At 57.3% G+C, this 17,360-nt stretch overlaps 4 protein-coding genes and 1 long non-coding RNA gene across 5 annotated transcripts in view; 2 read left to right on the forward strand and 3 right to left on the reverse strand.

The window, feature by feature from the left end:
* Nucleotides 1–1,215, forward strand: part of LOC125687832 (leukocyte immunoglobulin-like receptor subfamily B member 1) — a 3,745-nt gene extending 2,530 nt beyond the window's left edge. Inside the window, exon 6 of the mRNA XM_048933120.1 lies at nucleotides 868–1,215. Within this exon, the coding sequence (XP_048789077.1) occupies nucleotides 868–1,055 (188 nt within the window). The 3' untranslated portion in view covers nucleotides 1,056–1,215. The remainder of the gene's footprint in view (nucleotides 1–867) is intronic.
* A 124-nt stretch (nucleotides 1,216–1,339) lies between these two features.
* On the forward strand, nucleotides 1,340–3,485 carry LOC125687836 (leukocyte immunoglobulin-like receptor subfamily B member 2). Its single transcript, XM_048933127.1, has 7 exons — nucleotides 1,340–1,449; nucleotides 1,524–1,559; nucleotides 1,677–1,961; nucleotides 2,043–2,354; nucleotides 2,468–2,599; nucleotides 2,726–2,763; nucleotides 3,208–3,485. The coding sequence occupies exons 1-7, from the start codon at nucleotides 1,419–1,421 to the stop codon at nucleotides 3,343–3,345; spliced, it is 972 nt and encodes a 323-aa protein (XP_048789084.1). The 5' UTR covers nucleotides 1,340–1,418; the 3' UTR covers nucleotides 3,346–3,485.
* Nucleotides 3,486–5,137: 1,652 nt separating this feature from the next.
* LOC125687834 (uncharacterized) lies at nucleotides 5,138–13,387 on the reverse strand. The gene is given in 7 exon segments (XM_048933125.1): nucleotides 5,138–5,789; nucleotides 5,791–5,844; nucleotides 6,401–6,438; nucleotides 9,165–9,299; nucleotides 9,768–10,046; nucleotides 12,425–12,460; nucleotides 12,535–13,387. Coding segments are annotated over 7 exon segments (657 nt in total). The 5' UTR covers nucleotides 12,566–13,387; the 3' UTR covers nucleotides 5,138–5,705.
* Nucleotides 7,269–8,860, reverse strand: LOC125687842 (uncharacterized). Its single transcript, XR_007374439.1, has 3 exons — nucleotides 8,783–8,860; nucleotides 7,795–8,002; nucleotides 7,269–7,326 (listed from the first exon to the last, which is right to left on the reverse strand). It is a non-coding gene; the product is annotated as an uncharacterized LOC125687842 (long non-coding RNA).
* Nucleotides 13,388–15,155: 1,768 nt separating the features above from the next.
* Nucleotides 15,156–16,418, reverse strand: LOC125687826 (free fatty acid receptor 3-like). Its single transcript, XM_048933108.1, has one exon. It carries the CDS (start codon nucleotides 16,416–16,418, stop codon nucleotides 15,156–15,158), a length of 1,263 nt encoding a protein of 420 aa, XP_048789065.1.
* Between the last annotated feature and the right edge of the window lie 942 nt (nucleotides 16,419–17,360).

Raw genomic sequence — 17,360 nt, forward strand, 5'->3', positions numbered from 1 at the left:
CCCCCTGCAGATCCCACCCAGCGTCTCCCTGCTGCCCTCCTGCCCTGCTCTCAGCATCAGCAGCTTTGGAGGCGCCGTGCCGCGCGTCGCTGTGCAAATATCTGCCATGGATGTCGTGACGGCGCTCACTGCCATCGCTCTCTGCAGCCTCAGCAAACACATTTGATTACCACCACCTGCGAGTTCTGACCTTCAATCTTCCACCCCCCACCCCCAGGGCTTCTGGCTGCTTCGTGCGCTCGTGTGACAGCGGCCACGGATGCGCTGTGCTCCTCGTGCTCAGCAGGGCCATCGCTGCCACCGCAGCCACCTCACTGCCGCAGCTCCTCGCACGGCCGCTCTCTGCTCCACGCAACGACAGCCGGCCAACAAAACTCCTTTTCTGACCCGTTGGCTGCGCTTGCTGCCTCTCCAACACGCGCAAGACGAGGCTCCTGCCATGGCAGCAGAGGCTGCAGGGCCCCAGGTGCCGTCAGATCACCGCGCAGCCTTGGTGCGCCCACCGGTGGCGCTGCTGCACCGCACGAGCACTTCTGGCACAGACGCGTTGCTGACCGACGCGGCGCTGGGAACTCGCTGCTTCACAGCCTTGCGATGCTGCGGCTGCCGACCAGCAGGCAGGAAGGGATGCCCGCAGGAGCCGCGTTTTCTGCTGCCTCCTTTTTGCCAGTTGCACGCTCCCTCCGTCGGACCAGCGCTCTCATCCCCCTGCTGCTCCAGCCCTGCGGCTCCTCGCAACGCACCGCGGTTGCTTTTCTCCCTCAGTCTCTCTCTCTCATCTCCCTGCCCTCCTTCTCTCCATTTTCTCTTTCCTTTCCTCTCTCTTCCTCATTGCCCTTCCAAACGGACTTTACTCTTCTTCTGCAGCAGCCACAACCCACCTTTCCCTGCGAGGAGCAGATCAGGCGGTGGCACCAGTGTCCAAGCATCCTTTATCCGCGTCGCTCCGTGATTCTTCCTGGGACGCCCCCGAATTTTGTTGCAGGGCCGTGGATTGGTTGCTGATGGAAAGCTCAATAAACGCTCTTGTGCCGTTCCTCCGAGTCACTGCCTGACTCTGTTGCCCTGCAGAGCCCAGGGAAGCACAGGCTGCCCTTCTGGGGCACTGTGCAGAGAGCCTGGCGTTCTTGTGGGGGGCAGCGTGCCAGGGCACACAGCCACAGCCCTTTGGGGACCTCCTGTGACACCCCAGGGTTGGCAGAGCGTGGGGCGCCTCAAGAGGCCCAGTGTGCAGGGAGCACCTCTCCACTTGTGCCACCACAGAGGGACCCCACAGTGCCACCACCCCCATGGGCTCCTGTTGCCACATCACGAGGTGACATCACAGCGTCCTGAGACCAGGGGGAAACTGAAAGCAGCTCTCCGGCCACTTCCTGTTCCCCACTGCAGCCTCGCCGTCCCCAAGCTGCTCCTGAATCATGGCACCCACGGCGCTGGCCCTCATCCTGGGTGAGTGACGATGGGGACGTGGTGCCACGGGGGGTTGGTGGCCCTGTGTGACACCAGGACCGTGTCCCTTGCAGGTTGGTGGCTGGCGGCAGCGAGCGGAGCACAGCATGGTGAGTATGGGGGCAGGGGGAGAATGGGGAGAGAGGGAGGGCAGCGTGGGGAGGGGGCCATCAGAGGGGCCCAGGAGGGCGTGCAGGGACAAGGCTGACTGCTGTCCCCTGTCCCAGTGCCCCGACCCTCCCTGTTGCTGCACCCCAGCCATGGGGTGTCCCTGGGGGACGCTGTCACCCTAAGGTGCCACCTGCCTTGGTTGGCTGCACGAGTTGAGTTTTACAAGGAAGAAAGCTGGGCACCCCTAAAGCAGGAGGACGTGGACATGGCACAGGATGTGGCTGAGTTCACCTTGGATGGTGTACAGAAGGAAGATGCAGTGAAATATCGGTGCCAGTACCGGGTGTCAAAGCCACGTGGAACATCGGAGCTGAGCGACCCCGTGGAGCTGGTGCTGACAGGTGAGGGCAGTGCCAAAAGCTGATGGCCCTGGGCTGTCCCCACAGGGCCGTGTTCTATTGCTGCTAGCTCTGTTCACTCAGATCCCAACTATCCCCCACCCACCATTTCCCTGAGCCCCAAAGAACCTGTGGAGATGGGGACCAATGTCACCATCCAGTGCTGCAACCAGGAATACAAGGGCATCATCTTCCTGCACAAGGACGGGCTCTCAGCCCCTCTCCAACACCAGAAACCTGATGGTGGGGGCACGGCCACCTTCACCCTCTTTGAGGTGACCCCAGCTGACAGTGGCACCTATAGGTGCTCCTACCGCATTGGGGGTTCCTACTTTCTTTCCTCACTCCTTGGGGAAAACGTGACGCTGGAGGTGACGTCCCCGACTGGATCCCAAGGTAAATCTGATCCTCCCCTTCTGTGCTCCTCACGGTGCCCACGGCTGACAGGACACCAAACTCCACTCAGGTGGTGGCCGGGGATGGGAAACCCAAACACCCACATCCCACAGGTGACAACGGATGGCCCCACGGGACCCTGGTGGCCTCCGTGGCTGGGAGCTGCGCTGCTGCCTTTGCCTTCATCCTGGTCCTTGTCGCCTCTTTTCTCCTCGCTGCCCGCAGACGACGGATTCAAAGCCGTGGTGGGGAACAAGCTAAATGCCTTGATTCCCCAATATTATCCCCCACGGATCTCCCCTGGTGCTGTTCAGGCCCTCCATAACCCTACATTTCTCTCCTCCCTTTTACGCCTCCCTTTTACGACTCAGGTGCCACCCCCAGAACCTACGAGGCCTTGCAGTTCCAGGTCAGTTTCTGGGTCAGGGGACCCCTAACCCCAACCTGCCCCATTGCCCCTCACCCAGACCTCACCTGGGAACCCCAAACCCTGCCTGTGGGGACTGCAAAGAACCCCCTGCCTTTTATGGCTTCCCATAACGTTGTGTGCACCCCCATATCCAGCCCATGGGGACCCCCGGATCTCCTCCATGCAGATGCCCCCACACCCCAAAATGAAGCCCCCCTGGGATGCTCCAAGCTTTCAACACCCTCAGACCCTATGGGCAGCCCCAAACCACAGCGGGACCCCCAAGCACCACCCCCAATATCACACCCACAGCTTCCCAAAATCGACAGCACCCCAGACCCCCAACCTCACCCCCCCTCTCACATGGACCCCCACACAACGCCATCACCCCCTCAGGCGTTGTTGGCACCCCATGGTCACCCTGCTGTCCCTGTGTGTCCCCAGCTGCCCCCCGCTGACAGCCAGGCTCTGACCTACGCCGAGCTGCAAACTCTGACCCCCAGCACCCCCCCGCCCGGCTCTTTTACCACCCCTGAGCCCCCCACCATCTACGCCGAGGTGGGCACCGGGGGACCCCGCTGAAGCCCCCATCTGTGGACACGAAGACGTGGACGCTGCGTGCGCGCATCAATTGCTCACCATCACCTGTGATTTGCACCCGTGTGCCTGCACATGTGAACACGTGGCTGTGGATTAAACATGTGTGCACCATCCCGTGTGCACCACGGAGGTGCAAACACACACGTGGGACACGCTGGATTCCGTGCCTCTGCGTGTGTCTGCGCCACGCCGTGCGTGTGCACCAACACGTTGCTGCTCATGTGTGTCCTTAGCGTGTGCTCCATGTGTCTGCACTCCATGTATGCCTCCACAGCACACGCGTGTCATCAAAGCTTGCCCTGGGTCTGCACCACGGCGGTCCCCACGGCACACGCGTGTCCTTAGCATGTGCTCCCCGCACCTCCACGACCCGAACCAGCCCCTGTCCCACCACGGTTTTGGGGCAGGATTTGTGGGGAGGAGGGAAAATGCATTTGGGGGATCGTTTGGAAGAGGACCAAGAGGGGTTGTGGGGTTTGCCCAGCAAATGGGGGGAAAGGGGAAGTTTGTGTGTGGGAGCAGCGGTGAAAGGAAGGGCAGGAGAGCTGATTTCCCCCTTTTGGTAGCGAAAGGGGAAATGCTGGACTGTGTGTGAGCTTGATGGAGAGCTAAAAAGCTGGATGGAGGCTTTGAGGACTCAAATATGGAGATTTGGGTTTGGGTTTGGGGAGAGAACAAGGAGATTTGGGGTCTGCGTGGAGATTTGGGAGGTGAATGGAGATTTTGTGTCCGGAAGGAGATTTTGGGGTCTGGATGGATATTAGGGGATGCGTGAAGGATTTGGGGGCTGGATGGAGGTTGTGGAGCTGGATATAAAAACTTGGAGCGTATGGAGATTTCTGGGTAGCTGGAAATTTGTGGGGTGGATGGAGATGATGGGGAGCTGATGGAAATTTGGAGGGTGGATGGGAATTTTGGGGCTGGAAGTAGAGATTGGGGCTGGGTGGGGATTTTGGAGCTGGACGGTGTTTAGGAACTGGATGGAGAGTTGTTGAGAGTGACTGAAGATTTGGAGGCTGACTGGGGGGGTGTGAGTGGAGGGGAAGAGTTTGGTGCTGTATGGCGATTTTGGGGGGGTGAATGGAAGCTTTTTGGAGGCTGGGTGGAGATTTTAGGGCTGGATGGGAAGAGTAAGATGGAGGGGAGGAGAGGGGAGGAGAGGAGATGGAGGGGACGGGAAGGGAGGGGAGGGGAGAGGAGGGGAGAGAGAGAGGAGGGGAGAGGAGAGGAGAGGAGAGGAGAGGAGAGGAGAGGAGAGGAGAGGAGAGGAGAGGAGAGGAGAGGAGAGGAGAGGAGAGGAGAGGAGAGGAGAGGAGAGGAGAGGAGAGGAGAGGAGAGGAGAGGAGAGGAGAGGAGAGGAGAGGAGAGGAGAGGAGAGGAGAGGAGAGGAGAGGAGAGGAGAGGAGAGGAGAGGAGAGGAGAGGAGAGGAGAGGAGAGGAGAGGAGAGGAGAGGAGAGGAGAGGCACCGCATTCAACACCCTGCTGACAGAAGGCTGACATCCTGGCAGCAGCTCAGGGTGTGTGAAGATATTTGAGGGGATAAGGAAGGATTTTGGGGTTAGAGATGAGCACTTTGGGATTTGGTGTGAGTGGGAAGCGTTTGGGACCAGCCCTGCACCATGTAAGGACCATGTCCTGTTCATGGAGGGAGGGAGGGACCCCAAGGACTGCGATGCTGTCACACAGCAGCAGCTCAGCACCACACAGCTTTTATTCCCCCCCGCCCCCCCCCCCCAGTGGGTTTGGAGAGAGAACAAGAGAAAATGAGGAAGAATTCATCGGTGGAGATAAAATCTCTTGACTGAGACTGAAAAGGAAGAGAGAAACAGCAGCAATGATAACCGTACGGATGTGTGAACTTCTGCAAAGCAAGCGATGCACAAAGGAATTGCTCAACACCCAGAGAGCAGTGATAAAAGCAGGGCAGGACGGGAGGCGGGGGGTTTTGGGGGGGTCTACAGGGGATCTGTGGGGCGTCTGTAGGAGATGGAAGGGGAGGAAAGGGGCGTTTTGGGGGATCTCCATAAGAGGGGTGGATTGGGACAGATCAGGGTGTCTCAGGAATGGTGGCGGCGTTTGGGAGCGGAGCGGCGAGGATTTGGACGTCTCAGGGCGTGTTGAGATATTCGAGGGGATAAGGAAGGATTTTGGGGTAAGAGTTGAGCATTTTGGGGATCTGGTGTGAGTGGGAAGCGTTTGGGGTGCAGCAGTGAGAGTTTGGGGTTGTTAGATGAGGGGAGATCAGCTGTTAGGGCGTAAGGAGAGGACATCAGGGGGTCCCAAGCAGGGAATTTGTCCCCTTCCACACACCCCCAAAAAACGAAGCAGCTGGGGAGGCCCATCAGCACGGCAACTCAGAGCTCACGGCGGTGTAGATAACGGGGGGTTGGGGGGCGGGGGGGGAGCTGGGGGGCTGGGAGCACGGGGGTGGCAGCCGGCATCTCGACGTAAGTCAGATCCTCGCTGTCCCTGAGGGGCACCTGGAGATACGGGAGGAGAGCGGGGTGCTGCCATGGGGGTCCCCAAGTCGGGTGGGCTGAGGTTGGGCCTCTGGTGTAGGGATGGGGAGGATGTGACTGTGAGGGTGAGTCTGGAGATCTGGGGGGGCTCAAATTGGGGTCTGCAAGGGGGATATTTGGGGCCCAGCTACGGTCTTGGGGTGTTTATTAGGGGCTGGGGGAATACAGGGGTTTGTTTTTTGTGTTCCCTATGGGTCACTGGGATTCCGTGTGGGTGCATTTAGGGCCCCTCTGCTCAAGTTGTACGTGCCTGTATGTTCAGGGGGGGGGAAATCAAGGCTTGGAGGGATTCTGTGGGTCTGGGGGCTTCAGTTTGTGGGCTGAGGGTTCCAAGCATTGCAGATTTGGATTTCCCATGAGCTGGACACAGGTGGGGCACATAAATGTCAGAGGAAGCCATAGGAGGCTGGGGGTCGTTTGTGGGCCCCATGGGAAGGGTGTGGGTCTCCATAGCGATGTTCTCTGCATGCCCCAAGGGGTGAACTGGGATTTGGGGTCCGCTGCCCCAGGCACTTACCTGGAATGGCACTGAGTTGGGCGTTTCAGGGGTGAGACCTGCATCGAAAAGGGCAAGGAGAAGGGTGGGGGTTATGTGGGGTCTCGAGGGATGACTGGGGGGGTCCATAAAGATCTGTAAGGGATGGAAGAACATCTAGGGGAAATATGGGGGGATCCATAAGGATTTGTAAGGGATGGATGAAGATGTAGGGGAAAGCTGGGGGGGTCCATAAAGATCTGTGAGGGATGGAAGAACACGTAGGGAAAAGCTGGGGGGATCCATAAAGATCTGTAAGGGATGGAAGAAGATGTAGGGGAAACCTGGGGGGATCCATAAGGATTTGTAAGGGGTGGAAGAAGATGTAGGGGAAACCTGGGGGGATCCATAAGGATTTGTAAGGGGTGGAAGAAGATGTAGGGGAAAGCTGGGGGGATCCATAAAGATCTGTAAGGGATCGAAGAACACGTAGGGGAAAGCTGGGGGGATCCATAAGGATTTGTAAGGGGTGGAAGAAGATGTAGGGGAAAGCTGGGGGGATCCATAAAGATCTGTGAGGGATGGAAGAACACATAGGGGAAACCTGGGGGGATCCATAAAGATCTGTAAGGGATGGAAGAAGATGTAGGGGAAACCTGGGGGGGTCCATAAAGATCTGTGAGGGATCGAAGAAGATTTAGGGGGAACCTGGGGGGATCCATAAAGATCTGTGAGGGATGGAAGAACATGTAGGGGAAACCTGGGGGGATCCATAAGGATTTGTAAGGGATGGAAGAAGATGTAGGGGAAAGCTGGGGGGATCCATAAGGATTTGTAAGGGATGGATGAAGATGTAGGGGAAAGCTGGGGGAATCCATAAGGATCTGTAAGGGATGGAAGAAGATTTAGGGGAAACCTGGGGGGATCCATAAGGATTTGTAAGGGATGGAAGAAGATGTAGGGGAAACCTGGGGGGATCCATAAGGATTTGTAAGGGATGGATGAAGATGTAGGGGAAAGCTGGGGGGATCCATAAGGATCTGTAAGGGATGGAAGAAGATGTAGGGGAAACCTGGGGGGATCCATAAGGATTTGTAAGGGGTGGAAGAAGATGTAGGGGAAAGCTGGGGGGATCCATAAAGATCTGTAAGGGATCGAAGAACACGTAGGGGAAAGCTGGGGGGATCCATAAGGATTTGTAAGGGGTGGAAGAAGATGTAGGGGAAAGCTGGGGGGATCCATAAAGATCTGTGAGGGATGGAAGAACACATAGGGGAAACCTGGGGGGATCCATAAAGATCTGTAAGGGATGGAAGAAGATGTAGGGGAAACCTGGGGGGGTCCATAAAGATCTGTGAGGGATCGAAGAAGATTTAGGGGGAACCTGGGGGGATCCATAAAGATCTGTGAGGGATGGAAGAACATGTAGGGGAAACCTGGGGGGATCCATAAGGATTTGTAAGGGATGGAAGAAGATGTAGGGGAAAGCTGGGGGGATCCATAAGGATTTGTAAGGGATGGATGAAGATGTAGGGGAAAGCTGGGGGAATCCATAAGGATCTGTAAGGGATGGAAGAAGATTTAGGGGAAACCTGGGGGGATCCATAAGGATTTGTAAGGGATGGAAGAAGATGTAGGGGAAACCTGGGGGGATCCATAAGGATTTGTAAGGGATGGATGAAGATGTAGGGGAAAGCTGGGGGGATCCATAAGGATTTGTAAGGGATGGATGAAGATGTAGGGGAAAGCTGGGGGGGTCCATAAAGATCTGTAAGGGATGGAAGAACACGTAGGGGAAAGCTGGGGGGATCCATAAGGATCTGTAAGGGATGGAAGAAGACGTAGGGGAAACCTGGGGGGATCCATAAGGATCTGTAAGGGATGGAAGAACACGTAGGGGAAAGCTGGGGGGATCCATAAGGATTTGTAAGGGATGGAAGAAGATGTAGGGGAAACCTGGGGGGATCCATAAGGAATTGTAAGGGGTGGAAGAAGATGTAGGGGAAAGCTGGGGGGATCCATAAGGAATTGTAAGGGGTGGAAGAAGATGTAGGGGAAAGCTGGGGGGATCCATAAAGATCTGTGAGGGATGGAAGAAGATGTACAAGAAACCTGGGGGGATCCATAAGGATCTGTAAGGGATGGAAGAACAAGTAGGGGAAAGCTGGGGGGATCCATAAGGATTTGTAAGGGGTGGAAGAAGATGTAGGGGAAAGCTGGGGGGATCCATAAAGATCTGTGAGGGATGGAAGAACACATAGGGGAAACCTGGGGGGATCCATAAAGATCTGTAAGGGATGGAAGAAGATGTAGGGGAAACCTGGGGGGGTCCATAAGGATCTGTGAGGGATCGAAGAAGATTTAGGGGGAACCTGGGGGGATCCATAAAGATCTGTAAGGGATCAAAGAACACGTAGGGGAAACCTGGGGGGATCCATAAGGATTTGTAAGGGATGGAAGAAGATGTAGGGGAAAGCTGGGGGGATCCATAAGGATCTGTAAGGGATGGAAGAAGATGTAGGGGAAACCTGGGGGGGTCCATAAGGATCTGTAAGGGATGGAAGAACAAGTAGGGGAAACCTGGGGGGATCCATAAAGATCTGTAAGGGATGGAAGAACACATAGGGGAAACCTGGGGGGGTCCATAAAGATCTGTGAGGGATGGAAGAACACATAGGGGAAACCTGGGGGCATCTGTAGGGAATGGAAGAGGACACTTGGGGCATTCAGTTCAAGATAGAAAGAGGAGGCAGGGACACTCGAGGGGATCTGTAGGGGATGGAAAGCATTGAAGCCCCTTCCTCACCAGGGCTCTTATCTCTCCTCGTCCAGAGGCTGCGGGCATCGAGGACGAAGTAGAGGCCCAGGCTGAAGACGAAGACAGCAGCGCAGCCCCTCACCACCGCCACCACCAGGTTCCCACGGGATCGCCCCCCGGCACCTGTGGGGCGCGAGTTTTTGGGTGTCCCCATCACAGGGCAGGGATGCAGGGAGATTTCCACCCATGGGTGACACCGGTAGGGTGACACAAACGGGGTCTCGGACCTAAAAAGGGGTTGCAGGGGTGGGTGTCACCTGCAGCATCTACAAGGGGTGAGGGCACAAATGTTGGCCCTTGGGGCTGCGGGATTCTGTAACGGTGCTGGCAGAGGGGTGGGTGAAGGTTTCTGTGCCCACCGGTGGGATCCTGGTGCAGGATAGGGGCCAAGCTGCGTGCAGGAGGAATCTGCCACCGTAACCCCCATCCCAGCGCTGGGCGGTGACATCTGTCCCCATTGCCACACGTTCCCTGGGCTCAGGGAAATGCTGAGCTTGGGGGAAGCTGAGGTTTGCGTGTAGGGAGGAGAAGGGATGGGACTTGGCCCTGTGGGAGAAGCTCAGAGCCACCCATCGTGCCCCAAACCCTCACCTGCCAGCATCAGCTCCACGGGGTCGCTCAGCTCTGATGTCCACACTGGCTCTGACACCTGGTACCGACACCGATACGTCCCCACGTCCTCCAGGTTGGTGACAGCAAAGGAGAACTCAGCCACGTCCCGCTCCTGGTCTTTTTCCTTGTTAGATCTGAGAGTTCCATTCAACCAGAGCTGGACCCAGGCGGTCATTCGGGGCAGGTGGCAAAGCAGGGTGACATTGTCCCCTAGGGAAACCCCGTGGCTGGGGTGCAGCGACAGGGAGGGTCGGGGCACTGGGACAGGGGACAGCAGTCAGCCTTGTCCCTGCACGCCCTCCTGGGCCCCTCTGATGGCCCCCTCCCCACATTCCCCTCCCTCTCCCTATTCTCCCCCTGCCCCCATACTCACATTTCTGTGCTCTGCTCGCTGCCACCAGCCACCAACCTGCAAGGGACACGGTCCTGGTGTCACACAGGGCCACCAACCCCTCGTGGCACCACGTCCCCATCGTCACTCACCCAGGATGAGGGCCAGCGCCGTGGGTGCCATGATTCAGGAGCAGCCTTGGGGACAGCGAGACTGCAGTGGGGACAGGAAGTGGCCAGAGAGGCAATCTCATTTCCCCTTGGGGACAGGATGACGTGATGTCACCACCTCGTGACAGATTTCCCCCGTTGGTGGTGACACTGCTCTGTGCCCACTTGGCTGACACGCACAGAGCGTTGGCACACGGGCCCTGTCTGTGTTTCCCCCCTTGAGTGTCACAGAATTGTCCCCAAAGTCCTGTCATTGCGTGGCCTCGTGCGGTGGGGGGCCAAACACAGCACACGTGGCTTCAGGATCCGCAGCCTTCAGGCCCCACGTTGGGCACCACAGGGTCTGCAGTGCTGTCAGCCTTTCGATCACTGACCCCCCCCCCCCCCTTTTGAGAATCAACCAACAAATGCAAAACTCGTTGGTTGTGATAAGAACCTGTTTATTAGGGAGGGAGAAATCGTGATGATGGTAAACAGGAGTGGTTCACAGGCTGGTTCAGCCCTGATTCTTTCACTGATGTTGTGGGGGGGATCCATGAAGCCATGCCCTGGGAAAGGGGGGAACGGGGAACAGGCAGGGAGACGGGCATGGGAACAAAGCAGGAGCAGCCATCAGAGGAGAAAAGCTCAGTTATTATAGAATCATGGAATCATAGAATCACCAAGGTTGGAAAAGACCTCAAAGCCCATCCAGTCCAACCGTTCACCTCTTACCAACAGCTCCCACTAAACCATGTCCCTCAATACAACATCCAGCCTTTCCTTCAACACCCCCAGGCTCGGTGACTCCACCACCTCCCTGAGCATCCATTCCAGTGCCTGACCTTTCTGAACAGCAATTCTTCCTCATGTCCAGCCTGAATCTCCCCTGCCGTAGCTTGAAGCCATTCCCTCTGCTCCCATCACTGATGACACGAGAGAAGAGGCCGACCCCCAGCTCACTACAGCCTCCCTTCAGGAAGTTATAGAGAGCAATGAGGTCTCCCCTGAGCTCCTCTTCTCCAGGCTGAACATTCCCAGCTCCTTCAGCCTCTCCTCATCAGCCCTGTGCTCCAGACCCCTCACCAGCTTTGTTGCCCTCCTTTGAACACGTTCCAGGGCCTCGATGTCTTTCTTGCAGTGAGGGGCCCAAAACTGGACACAGCACTCGAGGTGCGGCCTCACCAGTGCTGAATATAGGGGAACAATCACCTCTCTGCTCCTGCTTGCAACGCTGTTTCTGATGCAAGCCAGGATGCCATTGGCCTTCTTGGCCACCTGGGCACACTGTGGGCTCATGTTCAGCCCAGCATCCATCCATACCCCCAGGTCCATTTCCTCTACGCCGTCCTCCAGCCACACCGCCCCAAGCCTGCAGCGTCGCCTGGGGTTGTTGTAGCCCAAGTGCAGGACCCGGCATTTGGCCTTGTTGAAGTTCATCCCATCAGCTTCAGCCCAGCTCTCCAGCCTGTCCAGATCCCTCTGTGTGGCCTCGCTACCCCCAGACAGATCACAGAATCACAGAATGGTAGGGGTTGGAAGGGACCTCCAGAGATCATCGAGTCCAACCCCCCCGCCAAAGCAGGTTCCCTACAGCAGGTCGCACAGGTCGGCATCCAGGCAGGTCTTGAACATCTCCAGAGCAGGAGACTCCACCACCTCCCTGGGCAGCCTGTTCCAGTGGCAGACTGTTCTGGATCCACACTTCCAGCCAATTTGGTGCCATCTGTGAATGTACTGAGGCTGCACTCGATGCCCTCATCCGGGTCATCAATCAAGATATTGAAGAGCACAGCCCCAGCACTGAGTCCTGGGGCACAGCGCTCACGACCGGTCGCCAGCTGGATTTGACTCCATTCACCACCACTCTCTGAGCCCGGCCCTCCAGCCAGCTCCTCACCCAGCACAGAGTGCAGCCATCCAAGCTTTGGGCTGCCAGCTCAACTCGTGCAGCCGGTCGGGGCAGGTGGCACCTTAGGGTGACAGCATCCCCCAGGGAAACCCCCCGGCTGGGGTGCAGCGACAGGGAGGGTCGGGGCACTGGGACAGGGGACAGCAGTCAGCCTTGTCCCTGCACGCCCTCCTGGGCCCTTTGATGGCCCCCTCCCCACGCTGCCCTCCCTCTCTCCCCATTCTCCCCCTGCCCCCATACTCACCATGCTGTGCTCCGCTCGCTGCCGCCAGCCACCAACCTGCAAGGGACACGGTCCTGGTGTCACACAGGGCCACCAACCCCCCGTGGCACCACGTCCCCATCGTCACTCACCCAGGATGAGGGCCAGCGCCGTGGGTGCCATGATTCAGGAGCAGCTTGGGGACGGCGAGGCTGCAGTGGGGTCAGGAAGTGGTCAGAGAGCTGCTTTCAGTTCTCATGGGGACAAGAAGTGACGTGATGCCACCTCCTGATGTCACCATTCGGGTCCCCAAGGCCATGGGCTGCCACACATGCAGCTGCAATCGCAGCCCCTGCTGGGTGCCCCGTAGAGGCTGTCACCTCTCCCCTGCCACACGCTGCCCCCCAAGGGGAGGCCAAACACGTGGCTCCAATGCTTTGCCCCACACAGGATGTCACATGCAGCCCCCATTGCGACCAGCCTGCTGTCACCACGTGCTTTGGGCACCACGCTCTGTTCCCACCCCGCCATCCCCACACAGCAGGGACCTTTTGGGGACACCATGCAGCCCAACAGCGCCTGAACCAGGGCTGCATTGCATGCAGGATGGGAAGAGAATAAAACTGTTTGTGCGCTGCTCATCGTTGGCCCCCTGATATCCACAAGAAGCTGCAGAAAGCAGACGGGGTTTCAAGCCTGTATCGCAGTGGGCTGAAATTGCCTACAAAGTGAGCAACAGCGGGGAGGAAGCAGAAGAGGAACACCAAGCAAAAGAGAAACAGAAGAGCAGTGAAATGCAGCCGTGCTTCCCGGCAGCGGCCGTGGAGCAAAATCACGAAGCCAAGAGGAAGGATGGGAGGGGGATCTCAGGGCGAGAAGTTATTAGGGGAGCTTTTGGAGAAGTTTTCTGCATTGTATTTTGTTCTGCTTTATGTTGCTGAGGGCCTTGAAGTCAGAATTCCGTGCCTGCAGACGGGGCTGTGGGGGAAGCGAGATGTTTAAAGCCTTTTTTGAGGCTGGAAATCAAAGTTCTTCTGGTGTGGGAGACGGAAAAGGCCGAGCTGAGCAGAGGCAGGAGGCGATCGCTTCTGAATGCAAAGCCCAGCGGCGGCTCAAAAGGCTCCGCTGCACTGATGGTGTGAAAATCCTTCTTTGTTTTGTTTTTTGGGGGTTTTTTTTGGCTCAAAGTTTGCTTCCTTAGGTATTTTGTTGAGGAGGCAAGCGATGGGTGCTGTGTGGCAATCGGCATCGCTGTGTGGACAGTTTGACATCTTTGGAGCTGTTTGCCTTTGGAAGATGGTGCTCAGGGCTGTTGACTGGCAAAAGATGCAGCCTGTGAGCAAATAACTCCTGTTTGCCATGGAAGACTGGGGGACGATGCCATTGCATCCTGCGAAGGCAAGACACAAGTTGGCGCCTTCCTGCTCCCTCTTATCTGCTGGCAAGGCCAGGAAGATAAGAAGAAAGGAGTTTCCTGCTGAGATCCCAGAGCCAGAAGCTGCCACTCAAAGGAGAGCTGACTCAACCACTTTGGATTTGAGCTGTCACTGCAAACACAGCTGGCTCAACCACTTTGAAACCATTGAAAAGGGGCCGTCATCACCATGGTCGTCGTCATCATCCGTCATCATCGTCAACAGAACGACTCTGCCTAAAGACCCACCTCTACTGAAGATCAAAGACTGAACTACGAACCTCGCTGGATCCATGGTGCTGACTGTGTCCCTCTTGCTTCCTATGAAGACTCCTTGCTTCTTCTTTTCTATCTTTCCTATCGCCCTCCTTTCCTTCCCCATTACCCTAATTCCGCCCTCCCCTTCCCCATTTCCCTGATTAAGATTTGTAATAAACCGGTCGGACCCACATTGGAACCGTTGCTTCTTAATCTCACGCCGGGTACAGAGATAACAAAAGAACCTCCTCTCCCTCCTATAAATTGGAGTGAGACAGATGGCCATCGCCGCCGTGGCAGAAATCGACCACCCTCCTTCCCCTCGCTGACGCTTTGCCCCCCATGGCTTCGCCTGCACCCTAAAAGGAGAACATTTTGGGGGATCCCCTCCTTGGAAGACGGCCCCACTCCCACCCTGAGACCCACGGCTGAGACCTGCGTCACGGACACCATACGTGGCTGCTGAAGTAGTTTTAATCAGCGTTAATTAGCCTTGTGACGGAGCCTACGATCGGTCCTACGGGGCGCCTCCTGACGTCTGTGGGATGTTGGGGTGCTGCATTGAGGATGCAGATGTCCCCTGATGTGGGGGCAGCCGCCTTCCCTGGGGAGGGAGTCCATGAGCTGAGGGCTTTGCATGAAGCCCTGATGGCCCTGAAGTTCCTGCAGATGTCAGGACAGTGGGGAGCACTGGGGACATGGGGAGCACTGAGGTCACACTGGGGACACTGGAGGCGTTGCTGGATGTTGAGGGGCATTGCAGGCATGGGGGACACCGAAGGACTTGGTGACAATGGGGACAAAGTGGGGTCAGATCCGTTGGTCCACGTTGACCCCAACCCCATCGGACGCTGGGGACAACATGAAGTCACACTCAGGGTTCTGCACTGACCGCATCGGTCACATCCGTGGGACCTCAGTCGCCCCACTGCCCTCAGCCCTGTGTCCTTGCTGACCCCCAACCCCACGGGATGACCCAACACTGACCAATTGTTGCTTGACCCACAGACGTTGGGCACAACCATGGCACCACTTTGATGGCTGCGCAGACACCAGATCCATCCCCATTTCCGACCCCCACCCCATCAAACCCCCTCCAATTTACCCCATAACCTCCTCCTGGTTGGGGCTCACCCCCTCTGCCCACGCCGACCCCAAAAACCCACACGTTGCACCCCGAACCGCCCCACTGACCGCCCTGCGCACGGCGCTGGAGGAGAAATAGAAGATGAAGGGGTCGAGCGCGGCGCTGAGGGTGCAGAGGAGCAGAACGTAGGGCCTCCACGTGGGGCTGCGCTGCTGCACAAAGCCCACCACGTGCGAGAGGTTGTAGGGCCCAAAGCAGACCCCAAAGATGACCATGGTGGCCACGGCCAGCCCCACGGTGCGGTACTTCTTCTGCGGCGGGATGTGGGGTCGGGTGAGGAGGGCGCGGATGAGGCGGACGTAGCAGAACACGGTGACAGCAAAGGGGAGGAGGAAGAGGACGAGGAAGAGCTCGAGGCGCAGCGGGAGAACGAAGCGCAGCTGGGTCGGGGAGAACTGATCGTAGCAGCGGTAGCCCCACTGGGGTTGGGTCTCAGAGGGGGTCCGTGGGGCGGTGGTGGGGATGTGGGGGGTGTTTGGGGTTGTGAAGGGGGAGAATCGGAGGGGGGAGATGTCGAGGTCGGTCTCGGGGCTGGAGATGCTGTGGATGGGATTCGCGACGGCGTTGGGGACGTCGGTGTCGGTGCCCATAGGTTTGGTCAACCCAAATCCCCCGAGGTGGAACCCACCGACCCCAAAACAACGGGATTCATCCGCCTTCAGCCCAGCGGGGTCAACGTGAGTGGAATTGCCCTCCCCAGACCCCCAGGTCTTGATCTCGTCGAACCCCAAACCACTTTGGCCGTCGACCTCGGACCCGTTGACCCCCAACTCTCTGTAGTGCTCCGCCACGAAGACGATGGAACAGTGGGACAACGCCATCACCCAAAGGGCGGCGCTGGCGGCCATCGTCCTCCACAACCTCCGGCGCCGGTTGTAGCGGTGCGGGAACACGACCCCAAAGTAGCGCTCCACGCTGAGGGCGGCCATGAAGAGAGTGCTGAGGTAGATGCTGGAGTAGAAGCAGAAGTTCGCTATGGGGCAGAGCGCTTTGGGGAAGGGCCACAGCATATCGGCAGCCGCCTCGGCCGTCTTGAAGGCGAGGAAGAGGAGGACCAGGAGGTCGGCGGCGTTGAGGTGGAGGAGGAGGAGGTCGGCAGCGGTGAGGTGGGGATGGGGACGGGGATGTCGCATTTTGGCGAGGAGGATGATGAAGGTGAAGACGTTGGCGGGAAAACCCACGGCGAAGGTCAGCGCGTAGATGGCGAGGAGGAGCATGGCGAGAGGAAGGCCGCAGGGCTGAGGGACCCAGAGCTGTAGGGCAGGATATGGGGTCGCACTGGTGCTATGGAAAGGGATGTGGGATCAAAGCGGGGCTGTAGGAGGGGCTAAGGGGTGACACCAGAGCTATGGGTTGGGCTATGGAGTCATGGAGCTATGGGGCAGGGATAGGGGGCGCAAATCGGACCGTGGGGTGATTTGTCAATTTCTGGAGGTATGGGACAGGAAATGAGGATGTGGGGTTGGATGAGGAGCTATGGGGCACGATATGGGTTAGGGTTAGGGTTAGGGTTAGGGTTAGGGTTGGGGTTGGGGTTAGGGTTAGGGTTAGGGATAGGGTTAGGGTTAGGGTTAGGTTAGGGTTAGGGTTAGGGTTAGGGTTAGGGTTAGGGTAGGGTTAGGGTTAGGGTTAGGGTTAGGGTTAGGGTTAGGGTTAGGGTTAGGGTTAGGGTTAGGGTTAGGTTTTAGGGTTAGGGTTAAGGTTAGGGTTAGGGTTAGGGTTAGGGTTAGGTTTTAGGGTTAGGGTTAGGGTTAGGGTTAGGATTAGGGTTGGGGTTTAGGGTTAGGGTTAGGTTTAGGGATAGGATTAGGGTTAGGGTTAGGGTTAAGAATAGGGTTAGGGTTAGGATAGGGTTAGGGTTAGGGTTATTTAGGGTTAGGGTTTAGGGTTAGGGTTAGGGTTAGGGTTAGGGTTAGGGTTAGGATAGGGTTAGGGTTAGGGATAGGGTTAGGGTTAGGGTTAGGGTTAGGGTTAGGGTTAGGATAGGGTTAGGGTTAGGGATAGGGTTAGGGTTAGGGTTAGGATAGGGTTAGGGTTAGGGATAGGGTTAGGGTTTAGGGTTAGGGTTAGGGTTAGGGTTAGGTTTAGGGATAGGATTAGGGTTAGGGTTAAGAATAGGGTTAGGGTTAGGGTATGAAATGTGCTCTGGGGCTGTGGGT

This window comes from Lagopus muta, unplaced genomic scaffold (genome assembly GCF_023343835.1).
Source record: "Lagopus muta isolate bLagMut1 unplaced genomic scaffold, bLagMut1 primary scaffold_91, whole genome shotgun sequence".
Lineage (NCBI taxonomy): Eukaryota > Metazoa > Chordata > Aves > Galliformes > Phasianidae > Lagopus > Lagopus muta.

Coding starts and splice junctions, on each gene's coding strand:
- LOC125687836 (XM_048933127.1), top strand. CDS start 1,419: ATGGCACCCACGGCGCTGGCCCTCATCCTGG. Junction 1,962..2,042: donor CGTGGAGCTGGTGCTGACAG/GTGAGGGCAGTG, acceptor CTGTTCACTCAG/ATCCCAACTATCCCCCACCC. Junction 2,764..3,207: donor ACGAGGCCTTGCAGTTCCAG/GTCAGTTTCTGG, acceptor GTGTGTCCCCAG/CTGCCCCCCGCTGACAGCCA.
- LOC125687826 (XM_048933108.1), bottom strand. CDS start 16,418: ATGCTCCTCCTCGCCATCTACGCGCTGACCTTCGCCGTGGGTTTTCCC.